At 25.5% G+C, this 22,417-nt stretch overlaps 10 protein-coding genes across 10 annotated transcripts, besides 1 other annotated feature; 5 read left to right on the top strand and 5 right to left on the bottom strand. All coding sequences in view use genetic code 12, as the record gives it.

Moving 5' to 3' along the window:
* Positions 1–10: 10 nt before the first annotated feature.
* Positions 11–1,516, top strand: CD36_30260 (potassium-activated aldehyde dehydrogenase, mitochondrial precursor, putative; the record flags this gene model as incomplete). Its single annotated transcript, XM_002421997.1, has 1 exon — positions 11–1,516. The coding sequence occupies one exon, from the start codon at positions 11–13 to the stop codon at positions 1,514–1,516; it is 1,506 nt and encodes a 501-aa protein (XP_002422042.1).
* Positions 1,517–2,468: 952 nt separating this feature from the next.
* On the top strand, positions 2,469–4,553 carry CD36_30250 (conserved hypothetical protein; the record flags this gene model as incomplete). The annotated part of the gene is made up of 1 exon (XM_002421996.1): positions 2,469–4,553. One exon carries the CDS (start codon positions 2,469–2,471, stop codon positions 4,551–4,553), a length of 2,085 nt encoding a protein of 694 aa, XP_002422041.1.
* Positions 4,554–5,674: 1,121 nt separating this feature from the next.
* Positions 5,675–7,660, top strand: CD36_30220 (conserved hypothetical protein; the record flags this gene model as incomplete). The annotated part of the gene is made up of 2 exons (XM_002421995.1): positions 5,675–6,136; positions 6,215–7,660. The coding sequence occupies 2 exons, from the start codon at positions 5,675–5,677 to the stop codon at positions 7,658–7,660; spliced, it is 1,908 nt and encodes a 635-aa protein (XP_002422040.1).
* Positions 7,661–9,297: 1,637 nt separating this feature from the next.
* On the top strand, positions 9,298–11,892 carry CD36_30210 (conserved hypothetical protein; the record flags this gene model as incomplete). The annotated part of the gene is made up of 1 exon (XM_002421994.1): positions 9,298–11,892. One exon carries the CDS (start codon positions 9,298–9,300, stop codon positions 11,890–11,892), a length of 2,595 nt encoding a protein of 864 aa, XP_002422039.1.
* Positions 11,893–12,905: 1,013 nt separating this feature from the next.
* On the bottom strand, positions 12,906–13,211 carry CD36_30200 (conserved hypothetical protein; the record flags this gene model as incomplete). Its single annotated transcript, XM_002421993.1, has 1 exon — positions 12,906–13,211. The coding sequence occupies one exon, from the start codon at positions 13,209–13,211 to the stop codon at positions 12,906–12,908; it is 306 nt and encodes a 101-aa protein (XP_002422038.1).
* A 1,632-nt stretch (positions 13,212–14,843) lies between these two features.
* CD36_30190 (40S ribosomal protein S3) lies at positions 14,844–15,608 on the bottom strand (the record flags this gene model as incomplete). The annotated part of the gene is made up of 1 exon (XM_002421992.1): positions 14,844–15,608. The coding sequence occupies one exon, from the start codon at positions 15,606–15,608 to the stop codon at positions 14,844–14,846; it is 765 nt and encodes a 254-aa protein (XP_002422037.1).
* A 329-nt stretch (positions 15,609–15,937) lies between these two features.
* Positions 15,938–16,207: a mobile genetic element.
* Positions 16,208–16,524: 317 nt separating this feature from the next.
* On the bottom strand, positions 16,525–18,777 carry CD36_30170 (alpha-1,3-mannosyltransferase, putative; the record flags this gene model as incomplete). Its single annotated transcript, XM_002421991.1, has 1 exon — positions 16,525–18,777. One exon carries the CDS (start codon positions 18,775–18,777, stop codon positions 16,525–16,527), a length of 2,253 nt encoding a protein of 750 aa, XP_002422036.1.
* Positions 18,778–19,551: 774 nt separating this feature from the next.
* On the bottom strand, positions 19,552–20,196 carry CD36_30160 (hypothetical protein; the record flags this gene model as incomplete). Its single annotated transcript, XM_002421990.1, has 2 exons — positions 19,552–20,045; positions 20,178–20,196. 2 exons carry the CDS (start codon positions 20,194–20,196, stop codon positions 19,552–19,554), a joined length of 513 nt encoding a protein of 170 aa, XP_002422035.1.
* Positions 20,197–20,752: 556 nt separating this feature from the next.
* On the bottom strand, positions 20,753–21,199 carry CD36_30150 (DNA-directed RNA polymerase subunit common to I, II, and III, putative; the record flags this gene model as incomplete). Its single annotated transcript, XM_002421989.1, has 1 exon — positions 20,753–21,199. The coding sequence occupies one exon, from the start codon at positions 21,197–21,199 to the stop codon at positions 20,753–20,755; it is 447 nt and encodes a 148-aa protein (XP_002422034.1).
* A 586-nt stretch (positions 21,200–21,785) lies between these two features.
* On the top strand, positions 21,786–22,373 carry CD36_30140 (conserved hypothetical protein; the record flags this gene model as incomplete). The annotated part of the gene is made up of 1 exon (XM_002421988.1): positions 21,786–22,373. The coding sequence occupies one exon, from the start codon at positions 21,786–21,788 to the stop codon at positions 22,371–22,373; it is 588 nt and encodes a 195-aa protein (XP_002422033.1).
* Positions 22,374–22,417: the final 44 nt, after the last annotated feature.

The following is a 22,417-nucleotide window of genomic DNA, read 5'->3' as shown; positions in this document are numbered from 1 at the left end:
CTCTCTCTCAATGTCAATTCCTTTATCAATAGATGTTACATTACCTGATGGTAAAAAATTTATTCAACCAACAGGATTATTTATAAATAATGAATTTATTAAATCTAAATCTGGGAAAACTTTACAATCAATTAATCCTAGTACTAGTGAAATTAATGGAGAAGTTTATGCTGCTGATATTGAAGATATTGATTATGCAGTTGAATGTGCTTTTAAAGCTTTTAAATCATGGAAAAAATTTACTGGAGTTGAAAGAGGTCAATATTTATATAAATTGGCTGATTTAGTTGAACAACAACGTGATTTATTAGGATCAATTGAAGCATGGGATTCAGGGAAAACTAAATCAACTAATGCAAATTTTGATATTGATGAATGTATTGCAGTTATTAGATATGCTGCTTCATGGGCTGATAAAATTACGGGGAAAGTTATTCAAAATGATCCAAAAAAATTTGCTTATACTATTCATGAACCTTGGGGGGTTTGTGCTCAAATAGTTCCTTGGAATTATCCTTTACTTATGTCAATGTGGAAAATTCCTATTGCTATAGCTGCTGGTAATACTGTGATTTTAAAAACTAGTGAAATTACTCCATTAAGTATGTTATATTTTGCTCTGTTGATTAAACAAGTTGGATTTCCTCCTGGAGTAATTAATATTGTTTCAGGATTTGGATCTACTGCTGGTGCAGCATTAGCTTGTCATAAAAAAATTTCTAAAATTGCTTTCACTGGATCTACTGCTACAGGGAAAATCATTCAAAAATTGGCAGCGGAAAATTTAAAAGCAGTGACTTTAGAATGTGGAGGGAAATCTCCTTTAATTATTAGATCAGATGCTGATATTGATCAAGCAATTAAATGGAGTGCTATTGGAATTATGAGTAATCAAGGTCAAATTTGTACTTCAACATCAAGAATTTATGTTCATGAATCAATTTATAATAAATTTATTGAAAATTTTATTAATCATGTTAAATTGAATTATAAACAAGGTGATGTTTTCAATGATGAAGCTATAGTGGGACCTCAAGTATCTAAATTACAATATGATAAAATTTTAAATTATATTGATATTGGTAAAAAAGAAGGAGCAAAATGTGTTCTTGGAGGTGAAAAAAATATTGAAGGAGAATTATCTAAAGGATATTTTATTAAACCAACTATTTTCGTTGATGTTAAACCGGAAATGAGAATTGTTAATGAAGAAATTTTTGGTCCAGTTGTTGTTGTTGGTAAATTTTCAACTGATGAAGAAGTTATTAATTATGCTAATCAAACCGATTATGGATTAGGAGCAGCAATTTTCACTAAAGATATTACTGCTGCTCATAATATGGCTAGTGATATTGAAGCAGGAATGGTTTGGATTAATTCATCAAATGATTCTGATTATCATATACCATTTGGTGGAGTGAAAATGTCTGGTGTTGGTAGAGAATTGGGTGAATATGGTTTAAATATGTATACTCAAGCTAAAGCAGTTCATGTTAATCTTGGAACTAGGTTATAAAGTATTTTTTTTTATAAGCTATTTATTTATTTATTTATTTATTTAATGTGTAATGGGAATAAATATATTCCGAAACAAACAAAAAAAAAAAAACAAATGATGATGATGATTATTATTATTATTATTAATAGAATTGTAGATAATTTAGTTGTCAAGTAAACTTGATTGGTAGTAGACATTACTACTACTATTACTACTACTACTACTACTACCCCTATTTTCTTTCTTTTTTCTTAGGTGGTTGTTATTGTTGTTGTTGAGTATTGAGTAACAAGAATAAAATTTAATCCCCGTTTCCCATATTCGTGATGGTGGTGTTAGAAAGAAAGAAGGAAAGAAAGAAAGAACAAACTAAAAACAATGTAAAGAATATTCTAATCTGTCTGTGTTTCATTATATTAACAACAACTGCAACAGCAACAGCAATTTAAATATCTCTTTTTGTTAAGAGTAAGTATATTGCTAATTGTGGATAGCAATGATGATGATAATTGTTCAATTATTAATAGTATGATATAAGTAAGTAATTACTTCAAAATATTATTCATATAAATCAATATGTTACATCAATAAGTTGTTAGCAGTAGTTGTTAGTAGTTGTTAGTAGCAGTAGTTAGTAGTTGTAAACTGTGTAGTATAATATTATTGGTTGTGAATTAATAGCTACCCCTATTTTTTTCTTTCACTTACATAATGATTTATTTTAACAATAATGTTTCAATCAACACAAAATTAGAAATTAAATAAATGGGATGGTTCATCCTATTTCTTCTTCTTCTTCCACCACCCATCTACCCACTCACCCACTCATCCACTTATTTATATATATATATATATATATAATCCCTCCCCCCTATACACCCTCCCCCTTATACCCTCCCCCCTCTATACTTTCATTCTTATTTCAACAATTTGCTTTTTTTTTCTTCTTCTTCTTTTTTTGAATGTTACTATGGCTATGACATCAATAATTGATAATAATTACAATCAATTTAATATTAGATATGATAAAAATACTATTCATCCTTATCAATCTTTAATTACAAAATTACCTCCTTATATTATTCAACAAATTTTACAATATGTTAATCAATTTGATTTAATTAATCTTCTGTTAACTTGTTCAAGATTATATTTATTATCTATTGAAAAATTATATCAACGAATTACAATAATTTTAGAAGCTGAATTACCAATTAAATATCAAGGTAATACTTATAATTATATAATTGATAATGGAATGAAATTTATGGATAGTTCATTAATTTTTAAATTAAAAAATTTACAAAAATTTATTAAAACAATTATTAATAATCAATCAATTTTACAATTAATTAAATATTTTATATTTGATAAAAGTTATGATATTTCAAATAATAATGATAATAACGATAATGATCAACAGTTGATGTTAAATTCTATTCAATGTCAAATTATGAAAATATTTGAAAATTCTTATAATTTAAATTTTTTACATATATCATTTATTGATTTTACTAATGATGGAATTAATAAATTAACAAATTTTTTACTGATTAAAAATATTCGTCAAAAAATGTTTAAATTATTAATAACAAATTTAAATCAATTAAATCAACCATTTATACCTGCTAATTTAACCAATTTATTCTTATTATTAAATGATGATGAAATACCTAAAATTATGGATTTATCAATTTATCCATTTGATTGTTTTAATTCTTTATTTACATTAACTTGTTCAACAACTAATCAATTAGGTTTATCAATATTGAAAAATTTGAAATTAAGTTCAAGAAATATGAAATTAAAATTAAAAGGTTTAACAATTTTCCATCGTCATAAAAATGATTCTATTGTAACCACCATTGGGGAGAAAGAAGAAGAAGAAGAAGAAGATGATATTACAAAATTAGATTTTGAAATTATTAATCAAACTATTGATTTAACTTATTTATCTCATTTATATTTAAAAATTGATTGTAATGAACATCGAGATAATTTATGTAATTGTTATGAAATTTTTTTCCAAAAATTTTCAAAATTTTCTAATAATAATAATGGATTACCAAATTTAATTAATTTTGAAATTGAATCTTATCCAAATATTGAATGGTTAAGACCTCATCAACAAATGGAAAATATTTTAATACCATTAAGTGGATTTATTAAAACTTTAAAAAATTTATTAAGATTAACTATTGATTTTTCAACTCCAGGTTTTAAAATGTTTGATAATAATTTAAGTTTATCTAATTATATGTTAAATAAATTAAATGAACATTTAATACAAGCATTTTTCTTTAGTTTTGTTATACCTAAAACTGATCAAGATAATAATATTGAAAAACAAACAAATCAAATTCCTTTATTAACTAATTTAAAAACTTTACAATTACCAGATTTTTTCACATCATTTATTTATTATAAACCTGATTTTATGGAATCTTTATTACATACATGTAAATGTTGGGGTTGTCAATTAGTTTTAAATAAATTAGAACAAGAATTTTATAATAAATTAATTGATGAAAATCTTGAAACAAATTTTTATATGACTATTGGTTATATATTAGGAAAATTACAAGTTGATAGAGAAGTTTGTATTCCAATTAAAGAGAAAACTTTTAATTATAATAAATATCCTATAAATAAAGGTCAACCTCATACTTTACATAATAATTTTCATATCCAAAATAACAACAACAACAACAACCAGAACAACACCAACAATAACGAAATTATAAATTGTAATTGTCAATGTAATATTATTAATGATCCTTTAGGAATTGATGAATTAAATATTGATAATTTAGTTACAACTTATATAATTCATCAAATTGATCCAATAATTAATTATTTAAATTTAATATTTATTAATTTAAATAATTTAATGATTCATGGAATTTATTATGAAAAAAAATTATCAATTAATAATAAAATGATTCCAATTTATGATAATTTAAATTATCCAAAATCATTTTTAAATCAAATGAAAGATAATATTGATCGAGGTTTAAATCCTTCAGGTCCATTTGGTAAATTTAGAAATGATTGATTAATTGTAAAAATTGTATTTTCTATGTATGTATGTGTGTATGGTATGGTATGGTACTGAATTAATTAATAGATAGTATTATATGTACTGAATTTTTGCAATGAAATGAATAAAAAGTATAGTTTCCCAATGAATGTATAGGTAGTTATGCATAAGTATAGTATAACCAGTATATTTAGAAGGGGGATAATAGAGTAAATGATTCTTATACTATAAGAATTAAAGAGAAATAGAGAGATATATATTAAGAGTGGGGAGAAGATCGGAATTGTTCTTCCGCGCCCGCCCATCCACCTATATATAAAGGTTCAGGTGCAACTTCAAATTCAAAGGAGGGGGCGGCATGGGGTATATGGTATATAAAAAGTTAACTTAATATATGATATAGAAGGAAGGTAAAATGAATAATACTGACCTGTTATCTATCAACCTTGTGTGTAGTTTAAAATTGTTTTAGTTCCATAGTATATAATGTGATCTTCATTTCAATTTTTTTTTTTTAATCCTTCACTTTCAGTTGATTTATAGTATAAATAATAAGAGATAGACAGAGAGGGGAAGGAAAATTAAAACAATTTAATATAAAATTATTTGAATCAACCATTTACTGAAGAAGAAGAAGAAGAAGAAGTGGTAGTAGTAACAGTAATTAGTCTCTAACAATTGAATACAATTAACACGACCTAATCTAATAATATATAATATATATTTATATATATATATATGGATAGATAAGTGTGTGTAAATTCAATTTGGAATTAAACTCTAATAAGGCGTGAAACAGAGTAGTGTACTGGAAGAGAAAAAAAAAAAAAAAAAAAAACAATATTGTGTTAGACACACACACACACACACTCACACACTCACACACTCACAATTCTTCCTTTTGTTTTTTGTTTTTTTTTTTTTCAACTTTCTCTTACTCAAAATCATGTCACTGTCACACACACACATACACACACACACTCATACACATATATTATAAACGCTTTTTTGAATTTTCCTTCTTCTATATATCTATTGTAATATCTATTTTAATATTTATTTCACATGGAATAAATTAACAGATTTTGGGAATTTATAGTTTGTTTAATTTAATTTAATATAGTTTACCACATGAGATGTCAAAACAACCATCACAACAACAACAACATTACCAACATCAACAACAAAGACAACAAAAAAATATTACCAACTCATCCCTGCCAGTATCAGATAAACAATCTCATGATTCTCAACAATTATTATTAGCTCATTTATATAATTATTTCAAAACTAATGGATTAGAAGAAACTGCTCAAACATTATTAACAGAATGTAATAATACCATTCCTAAATCAACTACAACTTCTTATGGTTATTCATTAGAAAATAGTGGTCTTGATTATAAAAATACTTTTTTAGATGAATGGTGGGGGTTATTATGGTCAATTCAATCTTCAATTAATCCTAATTTAAATCAATTGACAAATCCATCAGGGATATTAACTCCTCAACAACAAATGATTTTACAACAAAGAATGTTTCAGCAACAACAGCAGATACAACAACAACAACAACAACAGCAACAGCAGCAGCAGCAATAACAACAGCAACAACAACAACAACAGCAACAGCAACAACAACAATTGTTGCAACAACAAAGACTACATCAACAGGCGATGATGCAACAACAACAGCAACAACAACAACAACCGATTAATAATTTTGGTCCTCGTCAACAACAAAGTGGTGTTCCAAATAATCTTTCTGCAATATCTGCTAATCAAATGAGACCACCTGGAAGTAATAATTTTCAATCAAATATGTCACCAAGTAATGAACAATTACAATCACAAGCAAGATTACAACAATTGAAATTTCAATTCCAACAACAACAACAACAACAACAACAACAACAGCAACAGCAAAGACAAAAGAAATTTCAACGTCAATTACTGACACTGTCTCAAAGACTGCCTATTATTAATAATGGACAACCACAATCACAACCACTACAACAACAACAACAACAAGTCCAACAACAAGTCCAACAACGACAAGATCAACGACCTGCACTGGCACCACAAACTCAACCTACTTCAGGAAATAACAATACTAGTGGTGGTGGTGGTGGTGTATCACCAAAATTACATAGACAATCAGTTGATGATTATCAAATGAATTTATTACAAATGGAAAATCAAAATAATTTACAAAGACAAAAATATTTAAATAATCAATCACAACAGCAACTGCAACAGCAACAGCAACTGCAGCAACAACTGTCACTGCAAAAACTGCTGCCATTTCAACCACCTGCTCAACAACCTAAAAATGTTACCACAACCAACACCACTACCACCACCACCAATCGAGGACAAAAGTCAACAAGAAAACAACAGCAAAAGAATTCAAGACGTCAATCTACTCAACAACAACACCAACACCAACAACAGAGTCAACAACAATTATCATCTTCTCAATCTTTCACTACTTCTAATAATTCATTTGATGTTTCACCTCAAATTCAAAATCAAGGAATGTTATCTACCAAAGATCAACAACATCATCAACATCATCAACAACAACAACCACAACAACAACAATCTCTACCTTTGAACAATAATAATCATAATAATAATAAACAAGATGTTGTTAATGGAGTATTTGATGATGCATTTTTCCTGGGTAATTTATTATTAGATGATTTTAATGAATTTGCCAATAGTAATATGGATGATAATAATAATAATTCTATTAATAATTCTACTACTATTACTACTACTAATAATAATAATAATAATTTACAATTTAATACTATATCATCGGAAAGAATGTTGTTTACTATGCCACCAAATCAAAATCAATTTCTGCAACAACCAGGAGGAGGAGGAGGAATGCTGCAACCTAATTTTTTCGAAGGTATTGAATTAAGTGATGGAAATTCCGGTAATGGAAATAATGGAAATAATGATAATAATGGAAACAATGGTAACAATGTTAACAATGGTGATCATAATGATCATAATGATCATAATGATAATGATGATGATGATGATGATGATGCACCGATAATTACTACTGATTGGTTAAGTCTGATGGGATCAGGACCAGGTTATGAATAATATAATAATAGTAATAATAATAATAATAATATAATAAAAGTGTATCAAATAAGTTAGTTCATTAGTTTATTAGTTAGTTCGTTAATAATAAACATTTTCATTTTTATTTTCAATTTCAATTTCAATTATATATATATATATATGTATATATATTAACTCGAATTTCTTTGGTTTGGGGGTTGTTTTTTTTTTCTTTTATTATGTATTATACTATATATATATATAGTCTTATCTATTCAATATATGTTTTAATAATTAAGTAGAAAAGAATATTATTATACAGATACAGTAGTGGTATATATGTTTATACGGTTTTATTGATAATTGTAAAGTAGTTAGGTAAACACCAGGTCTAACCCAACCCAAGTCTCTTTGGTTACCGGACTACCTAGTATTCATCAAACCACTGGAGATGGGCACTTATATATATATATATATATATATATATGTATACTCTGTCTCTGACGCCTTTGCCTGTCAACCAAAGATGGAGATATATCCTTTTTTTTTTTTTTTTTTAAGAAAATACAAGCTATTAACGTAGTTATTAACGTAGTTATTATATTACAATAATAAACTTTGTTGTTACTTTTTTAGAGTAATTGATTTTATCAAATTTTCTATCCTATACTTATTATTTACTTGATTTAAAGAGTAGTTAACTGAACTGAACTGAAATGAAATGAAATGAAGAGGGAAGGAATCAGAGGGGGGGTCCAAAATTCATTTTCATTGGTGGGGTTTTTGTGTGATTATTGTTGATCTCGCATAACCACTAAATCATCATCACGATCATCATGATCATCTTTGGGGGATTAATTGATTTTCAATTTCTCTATAATAATAATAATAATAATAATAACCTAGGGTTGGATATATACATATATTATGAATGATTTAACGGAATTTCAGATAAGAGAATAAGCAACAACAACAACAACGTTAAAGATGATTGTAGTTTTAGTTTGGTTATGATGTTATGATGTTATGATGATATAAGATATATGATATGTTGTGGTTACTCAATTAGGAAATCTTAGTTACCATCTTAAGCAATTGCGCATTTGGTTTGTTGTTGTTTTTTTTTTTTGTCAATTGTACACGCACACTTTACAGATCACAATCTTTCACAAGCTTTTAAAAAAGAAAAAAAGAAGTTCATCATAATAAAACAATCAACAATTAACAATCAACAATTAACAATTAACAAATTAATAATTATCATCATCAACATCATCATCATCATCATCATTTGAAAAGATCATTTCATTATAGATTAGTTTCAAAATCTCCCTCTCTCTTTCACGTTTCCTCACCCCCTCCCCTTTTTTTTTTTTTTTGTCCTCCTATTTTAATTCATACTTATATATCCATTCCTTTATTCATTATCTTTAATATAATTTCTAACAAATCAAAACAAATCAAAACAAATCAAGACTACTTAATTAATTAATACATTTAACATTTAAAACACCCTGAATTTGTTGTTGTTTTTGGTTTTTTTTTTTTGGTTTTTTTTCATTCATTCATTTCTTCCTCCTTACTAATCAAGAATTTTTTTTTTGTGATGAATTCATTAAATAACAATAACAATAACAAAGTATAGTAATAGTAATAGTGATTGATAATTGACAAATATGAATTTCGATAGGTTTAATCCTTTATCGAATTATTTATATCATCCTAATAATAATTCACCATTGAGATCAACAACAAGACAGGGTTCAGAAGTGCCGATACAACTGATACATACTGAAGTTGTTGATGATGATCATGATGTTGGAGGTGAAATGAGTGATTGGGGGATTGAAGAATCAACTCAAACAAAAGTTAATAATAATAATAATAATAGTAATAGTAATAATAACCTAAGTGGTGGTAATGGATTATTATCATCACCTTCAATTAAATCAAATTCTACAACTACAACATCAAATCAAACAAATTATAATAAAAATGCAATTCATAATCAATTAATTGATGATTTTTTCCCTTTACCTCCTGCTCCTCCACAACCATCATATATACATCAACAACATCAACAACATCAACAACATCATCAACAACCACAACAACAACAACAAAATCATTATATTAATCATCCATTACGTAAATTAAGTACTACCCTGCTGCAACCAATAACACCCAAAGAAACAATTGAATTTGATTTTAAATATTATTATGATTCATTAATTAATAATCAAATATCATTTAATACAGAAAATTTTAGTAAATTTATTAAACGATATTTATCATTAGAAAATAAATTAAATGAATTTTGGGAAAAATTTCAATATAATTTAGTTTTATCAAATAATTTATTAAAAGATTCAATGATATTATCAATTAAAAATGATATTAATAATGGTAAGGATAGTAAGGATAATAATAATAATAGTAAGGATAATAATAGTAACAATAATTTATCAGAAAATAATGATCATTCAATAAATAATAATAAATTTAAAAATGATGATGATAATTATGATGATAATTATGATTATGATTATGATTCATTTATTTATTCAATTAATAATGATGGAACTATATTAAAAATTTTAAATCGTCAATATGAATTAAATTATAATTATAATTATAATAATATGAAAATCATTATATTAATAATATTAATGATAATTTATTTATTAAAACAACAACAATTATTGAAATATAATAGTAATAATAATAGTAATGGTTATGGTTATGGATATAGTCATGGTTATGGTCATGGTCATGGATTATCAATGAAAATTCAATTTAAATTATTTAAAATTATAATTTATATATCTATGAAATTAATCAAAGTGAAAAAATTTAAATTAATAATTGAATCAAATCAAATTTTATTAAATTTACAAAAATTTTTAATAATGAATTATAAAATTAATCAAAAATTAATTAATCTAAAAGAATATGGTGAACAATTTCAAGGTAATAATAATATTGATCATATTGATCATGTTGATCATAATGAAGAATTTGAAAAATTGAAACAATATTTATATCATATTTTACTGTTATTGAATTTAAATTTACAAAATTCTATAATTAAATTATTACCATTTATGAATGGAGAATTATTAGAACAATATTGTTTAATGAATAATATTAAATTGGATATATTAAATCAAGAGAATGAATCATTTACTACTAGCCATAATGGTTATGGAAAAAATTTGGATTTCAAATCCAAATCCAAATCTTTATCATCTTCATCTTTATCATTAGAAAATATTAATTATTATTTTAATAAATTTGATAATTTAAGAAAATTATTTATTTGTCAATTATTAATAATTAATCATCATCAACCTTGCAAATTCAATTTTTTTTTATATAAATTAATGGATCAATTTAATATTAATGATAAAAATTTTAATTTAATAAATTTTAATTCTTCAAAATTAAAAATTATTCATAATTTATTAATTGATCATAATTTAATTTTATCAAATATTAATGGATTATTTGAAAAATTTGAATTTGTCAATCAATTAAAATTAAATAACAAAAATAAAAATAAAAATAAAAATAAAACCACCACCACCACCACCACCACCGTCGTCACGGATACCACTACAAATGTATTAAACAATTCATTCATGTCCAAACCAACATCATCATTATTATTACCACCACCACCACTGCTGCTGCTGCTGCTGCTGCTGCTGATACATTTAGATGATTTAATTAATAAATTATCAAATTTAACAATTAATTTAAAATATTTTCAAAAATATAATAATTCAATTAAAAATTTCCATAATATTGATGAACATCAAGATAAATTATTAATTTTTAATCAATTTAAACAAGATTTAAATAATATTAAATCATTATATAAATTATGTTTAAATGATTTATATCAAGAATCTTCTAACAATTCACAACAATATTCCATTCCTCCACAACTACAAGTACAACCACAATCACCAACAACAACAAGTACAACAACAACAAGTACAACTACAATATCAAGTCCAACAAATAGTAATGGGAATCGATTTAGTTTAAAAGAATTTTCAATAATAAAAAAACGATCTTCAATAACAACTCCAACAACAAATACAAATACAAATACAAGTACAAGTAATGGTAGTGGTAATGGTAATGGTAATGGTAATATTAATCATATTAATTCTAAAAGATTTTCTGGTGCATTTACAGTTATTCAACCTAATAGATTTTCTCTGATTACTAATATATCAGAAATTGAAGATTTTAATATATAGAAAGAAAGAAAGAAAGAAAGAAAGAGGAGGAGCAACACCACCAGAATCACCAAAATCACCAGAATCAGCACCACCACCAGCAGCAGCATTATTTTATTTTATTTTATTTTATTTTATTTATTCAATTCTCAAAAATTCTTACATACATACCGTACATACCGTGCACATACATATAATACACACATTTAATAATATCCTATAATTTCAATTTGAATTATTTTGTTATTCTTTGTTATTCATTGTTTATTGTTTGAATGTTTGGATGTTTGGTGGTAATGGGGGGAGGTTCCTTTTGACCGATTCGGTGAAGAGGAATTTTTTATAATGATGTTGTTGATGTTGTTTGTTCTTTGTTGATGTTCTTTGTTTTGCAATAACAATTGATTGATTTACTTCCCCCCGGAGTAGCATTATCAATTACTTGTTTTATAAACTGAGTTGATATTATTATTAGCAGTAGTAGTAGTAGTTGTGTAATGTAATATATCAGGCAATTAAGATCATGATATATTGATGTTATGAACAACAACGGCATAACCCAAAAAAAACAAAAAGGAAAAAAAAAAAAAGACCCTACTGGGGCCAAGGCTCCAAAAGAATGAAGAAGAGATTATTTACCTTTTTTTTATTTCGATGATGAATGATAATTACATATTTTGAATCATAACAAAAATGTTTTATATGTAATAATATGTAATAATATATAATAATATGTCATATATATAGAAATCTAATTATTAATAATACATAAAACTAATAGTCTGAATATAAAATATAAACTCCAAAATTAAAACCACCATAACACTATCATTATTATTATAAAATAAGTTAAATAAATAAATAAGTTAAATAAATAAATAAATAAGTTAAATAAATAAGGCATAAAAGACATAAGAAAATTGTAAATATATTAATTATTTCATTATAAACGACATCAACATCAACATCAACAACAACCACATCTCTTCTCTTTTCTTCTCTTTTCTTCTTAGTTTAATTTAGTTTAATTTAATTTAATTTAAATCAAGTATAGATAATTTTCTAGTTGATATTAATTCACCATCATCAATAATCAATTCTTCTTGACCTTGGTTTTGATTTTGATTTTGTTCTTCTACTTCTTCAGCAATTACTACTAATGGTGATAATACATTTGAACCCATTTTAGGTAATTTTCCAATTTTATTTTCTTCAATTGATGATTTAGCAAGTAATTTCGGACTTGATATTGGTGAAATATTTGGAATTATAAATGGTTGAGAAATTTCTGTAGATAATTGTAAAAATTGTAATTGTAATGGTTGTTGTTGTTGTTCCATGATTATAAGTGTACTAAGGGGGGTGGTATCTAGTTGATTAAAAGTAAATGTAATAAAATAATAAATAAAATAAAATAAATAATGAATAGAAAGAAAGAAAGAAAAGAGAAGAAAAGAAGAGAAAAGAAGAGAAAGAGAAAGGGATATATCAACCTATTTATAATAGAAGGAAAAGAAATAAGTTAAGTTTATGGACTATTGAAGAAGAAGAAGAAGAAGAATTAGAAGAATGTAATTTGTTAGTGATAGTGACAACTGGAACTTAAGTACCGAACAGTTATCAATTGACACAAATTTAAACTTACCGATGAATGAATGGTAGTGATGGTAGTGGTGGAGGGGAAGGATAGGAAGGAAAGGAAGGAGAAGAATGACTAATGACATCCAAACTGCAATAATAATAAATTATTATGATGATTATGATTTCGGAGTTTATTTTTGTGTGATAAACAAATTGGGGGCGGGCGGCGGGCCGTTTATGTATTTTGTGATGATTGAAGTTGAAGTTGAAATGAAGGAATCTCTCAATCCAATGCCGCGGTTATAAGGAAGGAAGGAAAGGATGACTAATTACATCACTAGAACTAAAAAGTATTAATATATGTCTCATGTTACTTATCTTATTGTTATTAGATATATGAGTAATTAAATCACACCTTATAAATTCTTCTTTCCTTCCTTCCTTCCTTCTTCATTTTCCATGGAAATTCTTTAGATATCGGTTATAAACAACAATAACTACAACTACAAATTCATCATTAAACCCACTCCCCTTCTCCTTCTCCTCCTCCTCCTAACTTAAACGATAAAAGAACAAAAGCCTCATTTGTAAGTAAGTATAGTAAACTAACTTCTGAACACAATACAATCTCTTCTTCTTTTCTTCTATACGGTAGGTTTGTACATTATATATATATATACTTTGTTTAACAATAAGAAAGAAAGAAAAAAATTTTTTGTCTCCTTTTTTTTCTTTCTCTATTGTACCACACGGGAGTATACTTCCGTGAATTTTTTACTAGTAACTGTATTTATTCTTCTTCTTCCTCATTATTGATTTCCTTCTTTTTCCTTACCACTGCCACATTAAAGAATCATTAGTATCAGTATCAAATCGTTTGGTTTCCTTTCTTTAGTTTCCCCTCCCCCACCACATACAATTTCTTGTATTAATAATGTATTTGTTTTTTGTTTTTTTTTTTTTTTTTGCTAATTCTTCTCTCCTGATCTTCCCTGGTTCTAGACAAAATTAGCTTATAGGGGGGACGGGGGGACGGAGGGATGGAGGGAGGAGGGAGGAGGATAAGGAGGAGGGGATCCAATTGAGATCTATCGGTTTGTTCGTATAAATTAATTTAACGAAGAAAATCGAACCATTATATCAACAATAACTTATTACATAGAAACGACAAAAACTCTACTCAAAACTCTACCCATTTGAATTAAAAAAAGTATCACAAATAAGAATACAAGATATGTATGACACGGCAAGGGCTTTGATAATTGCCTTTTCTTTCTTTCTTTCGTTCTACAAATTACGTTATTTCTTTGTATGGAAAAGGTACTACTATAGTATTATTATTATTACTATATTATCATTAAGAAATACAATTTTTTTTTTTTTTAACACTCTTAAGCAGTAACTTCAACTTCAGCTTCAGTTTCAGTTTCAATTGGAGCTTCAGTTTCTTCAACAGTTGTTTCAGTAGTTTGTTTATAAGATTTAACAGTTGGAGCTGGAATAACTTCATCTTCATCTTTAGCTTCAGCAATTTTAACTGCATCTGGTAAAGCTTTTGGACCAAATCTATTAGCAGCTGGATCTTTCATAATTTTAACTTTAATACCTAAAACACCTTGTCTCATTAAAACATGTCTAATAGCAATATCAATAAAATCTCTAGTTGGTTGACCAGAATGAATCATAAATCCATCAGCATATTTTTGAGATTTAGCTCTAGCAGCTCTTAATTTACCAGAAATAACAACTTCAACCCCTTTAGCTCCTGCTCCCATAGCAAATCTTAAAACACCATAAGCAGCTCTTCTAATTGGTAATCCACTTAATAATTTAGCTTTTAAAGCTTCAGCTTGAACAGCAGCTGATAAACCTCTTTCTTCAACTCTTTCAGCATAAATAGCAATACCTTCAGGTGATAATTTAAATCTTTTAACAATTAATGAAGTTAATTCATGAATTCTTCTACCTTGTTCACCTAAAACACCTTGAGTATTAGAAGCTTTAACAATAACTTCTAATTTAGATGGAGTTTTTCTAACTTCAACACCAGCATAACCTTGTTCAGCTAATTCTCTGGTGAAAAATTCATTTAATTCAGCATAAAAGACACCATCAGCGACTAATTTCTTTTTCTTAGATAAGATAGCATTAACCATTTTGTTTAATTGTTTATCAATAAAGGATAAAGATTGTTAAAGGAAACAGGAAAAGTAAAAGAAAGGAAAAGAAAGGAAAAGGAAAAGGGGAAAAGTAAAATTTGTTTCTTGTATATTTTGAAGAGTGAAAAATTTTTTTCTATTCTAATTTTCTTCGGCTCACAATTTTTTTGAAAAACAAAAAAAATTTTTGCTTTTTTTTTTTGCAGATTCAATATGCAGGAATTGAACTATGGTGTCGGATTGAAGAGAGAAAAAAAATTTCACATCACGTGATTTGGGTTACACAAACCCAAGTCTTTTAGGAAACTGGTGCGGCTTTTGATAAATGACGATCCTGCATATTTTCGTCATAGTTAACACCTTTCTTAAAATGTGTTTAATTATCCTAACATTATCAATTATATGTGTTCAGAATTGGTTGCAAAGTTATCAAATCAAGTCTTACTATATAAACCTTACACTTTCTTCTACATTTTTTATATATATTTTTTTTTATCATTTAGATACATCTTTTCATCTATTAATAGATTATCTTTCAATATATATCAAAACACGACACAGTCACGTGCCAAAAAAGGATATAAGAAGGAACTTCATAAAAGTGATTTATATATCGTTAACAATATTTAAGTGTTATTTCTACTTTCTAATAAATTGTATACACATATACACACACACACATATATATATATATATATATATACAGTAAATGATGCTTTAAGCAAATTAGTGTTCAAAAATCAACATTAAATTTTCATTGATGAATAAACACACAATTGAATTCTGATATATATATATTATTATTATATTATTGACAACAGATTAAAAATTCAAATCAATATTCAAATCTTTAATCTTTAATCTTTAATGATGATGATGATAAGCAGGGGTACCATTCAATCAGTCAATTTAATTAATTTTGTAACCAAATTTCAAATAATTTTTTATATTTTTCTTGTAATTTTTTTTCAACATTAATAGATAATCCTCTAATTCCTTCTTTTAATGGATCACCAATTGAACTATAAACACAATAATAAGGATGACCATAACTATGACCATGACCATTATTGTTTTGGATTTTATCAAATTCTTCTTGATGAACCCATGCTTGATTTGGTTCATTATAACCCAATACATTAATTGGTTCAATTAAAGTTGGAGGACGAATAATATTTTCTATAATTAAAGGTTGTGATTTTAATTTTTCAAAAATTGTTGAATTAATTCTTTCCATTGAAGTTTTAATTAACTGATTTGAAGGATCAAATATATTATTAATTAATTCTTTAAATTTAAATTCATATTTATTTTTTAATAATGTTAAAAATTTTTTTTGATTTATTAACCAATTTTGTAATTGATGAGATGTAATATATAATAATGAAATATCATTATTATCAGATAATTGACCAAATGAAGATGAACAAATTTCTAATGATTCAATTAAATCTTTAGGTAAATTTTGTGAAGGAGTTAAAATTCCAGCTATAATGGCATAATTATAATTAAATATAATTTGATCATTTATACCAGAAATATATTGTCCTAACCATAAATAATCTAATGAATTTTCATTATTATTATTATTGATGGTGGTAGGTAAAAATCTAATATTAAATAAATCTTTATAATATAAAAATTCAAAATTACAACTAAGTAATAATCCACTAAGAGTTTTCCATTTATTAAATATTATTAATGATGAATCAATTAAATTATTAAATTGATAATTAAAAAATCTATCAATAACAACATTTCCATCATTATTATTATTTCCGTTATTACTTGAATCAAATCCAATATTTAAATTGAAATATTGATGATCATATTTATTAGGAGTTAATTGATTTTTCATAAATGAAGTAATTTCATGAAATCCAATATTAAATTTAATTATACGATTTTTTAATTTACTTGGTGATTTAAAAAAATAATTCCCATTTAATTTATATCTTTCATTATTAAAAAATTCATTTAAATCAATTAATGGAATAATATGTTGATTTAAAATAATAAATTCTTGAAATGATGTAAAAATTGAACTTAATGCAATCATTAAACTATGAGAAATGGTAGTGTTGGTGGTAGTAGTGGTGGTGGTTATTGTTATTGTTGGAGAAATATCAACAAATGTTATATCTTGTTTAATAAAATTTGATTGTGAATCAAATTTTGTAGCTATATCATTTAATTTTTGTTTATGATTTAAAGTTAATTCCATATAAATGATTTCAATGGGTAATGTATTATTTAATGCTCTTAAAACTTTAATTAATCGACCAATATTTTCAATTTGTTGATCATCATTAATTGATTTATTATCATCATTACTATTATTATTATTATTATTATCATTTTGTATTAAAGGTATAATAATTCCTTTTCCTTTACTATTTTTATTTATTTGATTAATTATACAATTTGATTCATCTAATTCAATTGATAATTTTTCTAATTTTTTCCCATTTTTTTCAAATATTGGTAAATTACCACTCATCCAAGGATATAATTTCTTAACAAATGATTTACATAATTCTTGCTTTAATTTTGAATTTGAATTTAATTTTGAATTTGAATTATCATTATCATTAGTTATGGCTGTAGCTGTAGTTGTAGCTGTAGCAAAACATTTACCAAATATTCTTGAATGAGAAAAATGTTGATAAATATTCCATTCATAATTAGATTGTTTTTTACTAACATTTATAAATTCCATTTGTGCCATCAATTCAAAATCATATTTATCTTTATTTTTATCAAATTTATATTGTTTCCGAAGATTTCTAATTCTTTCTTTAAGCCATTTTTTCCGTTTATAAATAAATGGATCAATTTTTTTATCATCATTATTATTATCATTATTATCATTATTATTATTATAATCAATTTGGAAATTTTCTTTATTTAATTGTTGGAAATAATCATTACATCGTATAGTTAAATCAGGATCTAAAGATAAAGAATTTGTCGATGATTTCCATTTGGTATATATTGGGTTTTCAAATTTATTTCGTTGTTTGATTAAATCAAATGAAATTGGTACATTGTTGTTGTCGATCGGTTTGGGGTTTGATTGAAATGGGAGAAATTGTCGTTTGAATAATAATAAAACTGATAGTAGTATTGATGTTACTATCACATACTTTTTAATATGGAATTTCATAATTAAGATAAAGAATAAATGAATAAAGAATAAAGAATAAATGAAAAGAAAGTGAAAAAGAAAAAAAGTGAAAAAGAAAAAAAAAAAATTTCAGTGAATTCGACAATAAATTTACCAAACATGCATTGCATATAAATATATTTTAACTAATTCAATTCAATTCAATTCAATTCAATTCATTCAATTCATTCTTATATGTTTCAAGTATCAAAATTATTATTATTATTATTATTATTATTATTATTGTTGCTACTACTACTACTAATACTGCTGCTTATTTAGAGAGATTGCGAAATCGTTTAAAAATGTATAATCTCCAATACCAATGCACACAAAGAAGATAATCTAGAACCCTTATAGATTCGTTGTTTTTTTTTTTTCTTCGTCACTAGTGACAAACAGATAAAATATCTTATTTAAACATTGACTGGTGTTTTATACTCTTGTTGAATGGATCTGTAACTCCATGTTGATGTTTGGAATGATGATGAATCAATACTTTAAATACACGATTATAATACAATTTTTAAAGTCTTCATTTTTGCATTATCAAACCCTTCCCCCCAACAACAAAACAATTCCAAAACAAAACAAAACACACAAAAAAAAAAGAGAGACGATATCTGTATGGCTTCAATAAGAGTTCTTTCATTTTAAAACATTTAAGAAAGTTAAACACATCAATCATGACAAAATTTCATTATTATTATTATTATTATAATAATTATAATTATAAATATGATCCATCTATTTATAAGATTTTCATTATATATTTCAATTTAATTTCGTTTTGCCAAATATTCTATCTAATTCATTCATTTCATCATAACCAAATTCATTATCATTATCATTATCACTTTCCACTTCCTCTGCTGCCTCTTCTGCCTCTACTTCTTCTTTAGAAATTAATTTCCTATCTTGAATTCTTATTGGTTTCTGTGGTTGCATAACTGTATAATTAAATCCAGGAGCAATCTTATTACTTTGTTCTCGAATCCATTTTTCATATTTATCACTTTGTCCATTATTATGATTACTATGACTATGACTATTACTATTAATTTGTTTATTTATAATTTGTTGACGAAGTGATCGTATTTCATTTAACCAACTATCAATTTCTGTATCAGATATATTTAATTTTGGTGGGATTACTGTTGTTGATAATGTTGGAATTAATTTATTATAATTATTACTTAAAGTAATTGGTCTTGGTGGTTGAAATGTAGGATTTTTGATTAATGGAATTTGTTTTAATATTGGATCCACTACAAAAAAAAAAAAAAATGAAACAAGATAGAAATAAAGAGTTAGTAAAAGTAAAAAAAAATTCATATTAACTTGTAGTTTGTAGTTGATTTTTTGAACAATAATGTATTTTTTAAAAAAAAAATACATACGTTTATCTGTATCAATCATTGTTGTTGTTGTTGTGAATGAATCTAGGTTGAGTTGGATAAGAATTGTGAATGAATGGATGAATAGGTGGATGAATGAATGAATGAATGATTCAAGATTTCGCATATTTTTGACAACACTTTGATTGGAGAAAATCAATTTGCCGTGTGTTCCCTTCTCTCTTCTAGTCTTTCTGTCTTCTAGTCTTTCTTTCCTCCACTTCCCCCTCCTTTCTTTTTTTCCCATTATATGTCCAACAAATGTCTACTGGTACGACATTTATTCCAACCAACCAACCAACCACTATTCATCTTTAATGGTAAATCTATCTCTACTACTACTACTACTATCCAAATGATTTTACATATTAATTATGTTATTAACTAGTATCTATATTATATTTTGACTAAAAACTAAACGTATACACACAAACAACAATCAAAAGATAATAATAAATGGAAAAAAATGGATTTCTTCATTTGCTGTTTATTCATTTATTTATCTTCTCAGATTATATTCATATTCAAACATCTAATAATTGTCTCTTCTTCTTCTTTTTTTAATCTTTTTTTTTTTTTTAATTATCTTTATAATGACGAATCAAAATATAAGCATTTTCTTGTTTTAAATTAGATAATGAACGATATCCACCTTCTAATCTCATTAATAATCCTCCAAATGAAATATAAACTGCCATTTTATCATTATCAGTATTTTCTTCAAATTTATAAATTGTACCATACATAACATAATCATAATCATCAGCTAATGATTTATCATCAAATTTAGGTGGTCTCCATGAACCATTAGATGTAATCATTGATGATTCATTACCTAATGATGATGCTAAAGTAATAGTTAATGAATCATGATTTTGAACAGGAAATAATTCTTTATTTATATCTAATGTAATGGTAATATCTTTTGATGTTGATGAATGACCAGTTATTCTCGATACTTTATTATATCTTCCTGGATCAGTTGAATCCACAATAAACATATCTTCAAATAATATTCCTGACATAATTGATGTAATTTATATGTTGAATAAAGGGTGATGGAAGGAATGGTTTTAATGGTAGTAAGTAGTAAAAGTAGTAGTAGTAAGTAGTAGTTGTGTCTAATTAATTAGTATGGACTTTCTATAAAAGTACTTTATAAGATTGATAATTTGATGATGAGATGTTGAGAAATCTTGAAATTTTTTTCTTCTTCTTTCTGCTGTTGCTTCTTCTTGTTCTTCAAAACTATTGTATTACATAAGCAGCGGTGTGTTCTTATGTAATCAGAGAGAGAAAAACCCAAAAGTAAAATTGGTAGCATCCCAGTCCATCCCTTTTAAAAAAAATTTTAATTCATTTTTTTTCTTTTTTTTTTTTAATTGGGACAGAATGTAAACAAAGCTAATTTTCTTCTTCTACTTCTTCTACTTCTATAGACACACATATACTTCCATTTTTAGAACATTAATTGATTGATATTCAATAGATTGGATTTATTTCTCCTTTTTTTTTTTTTTACTTCTTTTTTATTCTCTTTTTTTTTTTCTTTGTCTAAATACAACTTCAATTACATTTGTTATTGATCTTGAATGTATTAATATTAACAATATGTTTGGAAATCAAATAACTGAAAGGAAAGGTCTTGATTTGACGATTCCTTATAGTAGTACCACCACCACCACCACCTACAACAACAACAACAAAAAACTGATTTTCAAATTATTATTTATTGGGTTGATCATTATATCAAGTGGGATTTTCTTATATTCATCAACAACAACATTATCATCATACTATCCCTATAAGCAACAACAACAACAACTGACAAATCTGATTTCTAATATTCCAGCAAAGATAGATTTCGATGCACCCTTATCAGAACCAACTAATATTGTTGAACAACAAATTAATAAAAGATATGTTGAATCAATTGATCTAGAATATATTATTAAACGAGATGACAGCAACAACAATAACAAGGATGATGACAACAACAACAACAATAACAATAACAAAGACGATTCTAAAAAAAAATCAAAACCAATATATGATCAACCAGGTATGAGATTTGTATTTGCCTTATTTGCTTTTGTTATATTAAATATGATTGCTATTTGTATTCATCATATCTATATGAAAATAACTAATTCAGTTAATGCTTATAAAACTGTCAATGATGATATTTCACCATTTTAAAACACTTGAAAAAAAGAATGATTTTTTGCTTATGTAATATCACG

Source organism: Candida dubliniensis, chromosome R (genome assembly GCF_000026945.1).
Source record: "Candida dubliniensis CD36 chromosome R, complete sequence".
In the NCBI taxonomy this organism is placed as follows: domain Eukaryota; kingdom Fungi; phylum Ascomycota; class Pichiomycetes; order Serinales; family Debaryomycetaceae; genus Candida; species Candida dubliniensis.
This window is presented reverse-complemented; position numbering and strand designations above follow the sequence as displayed.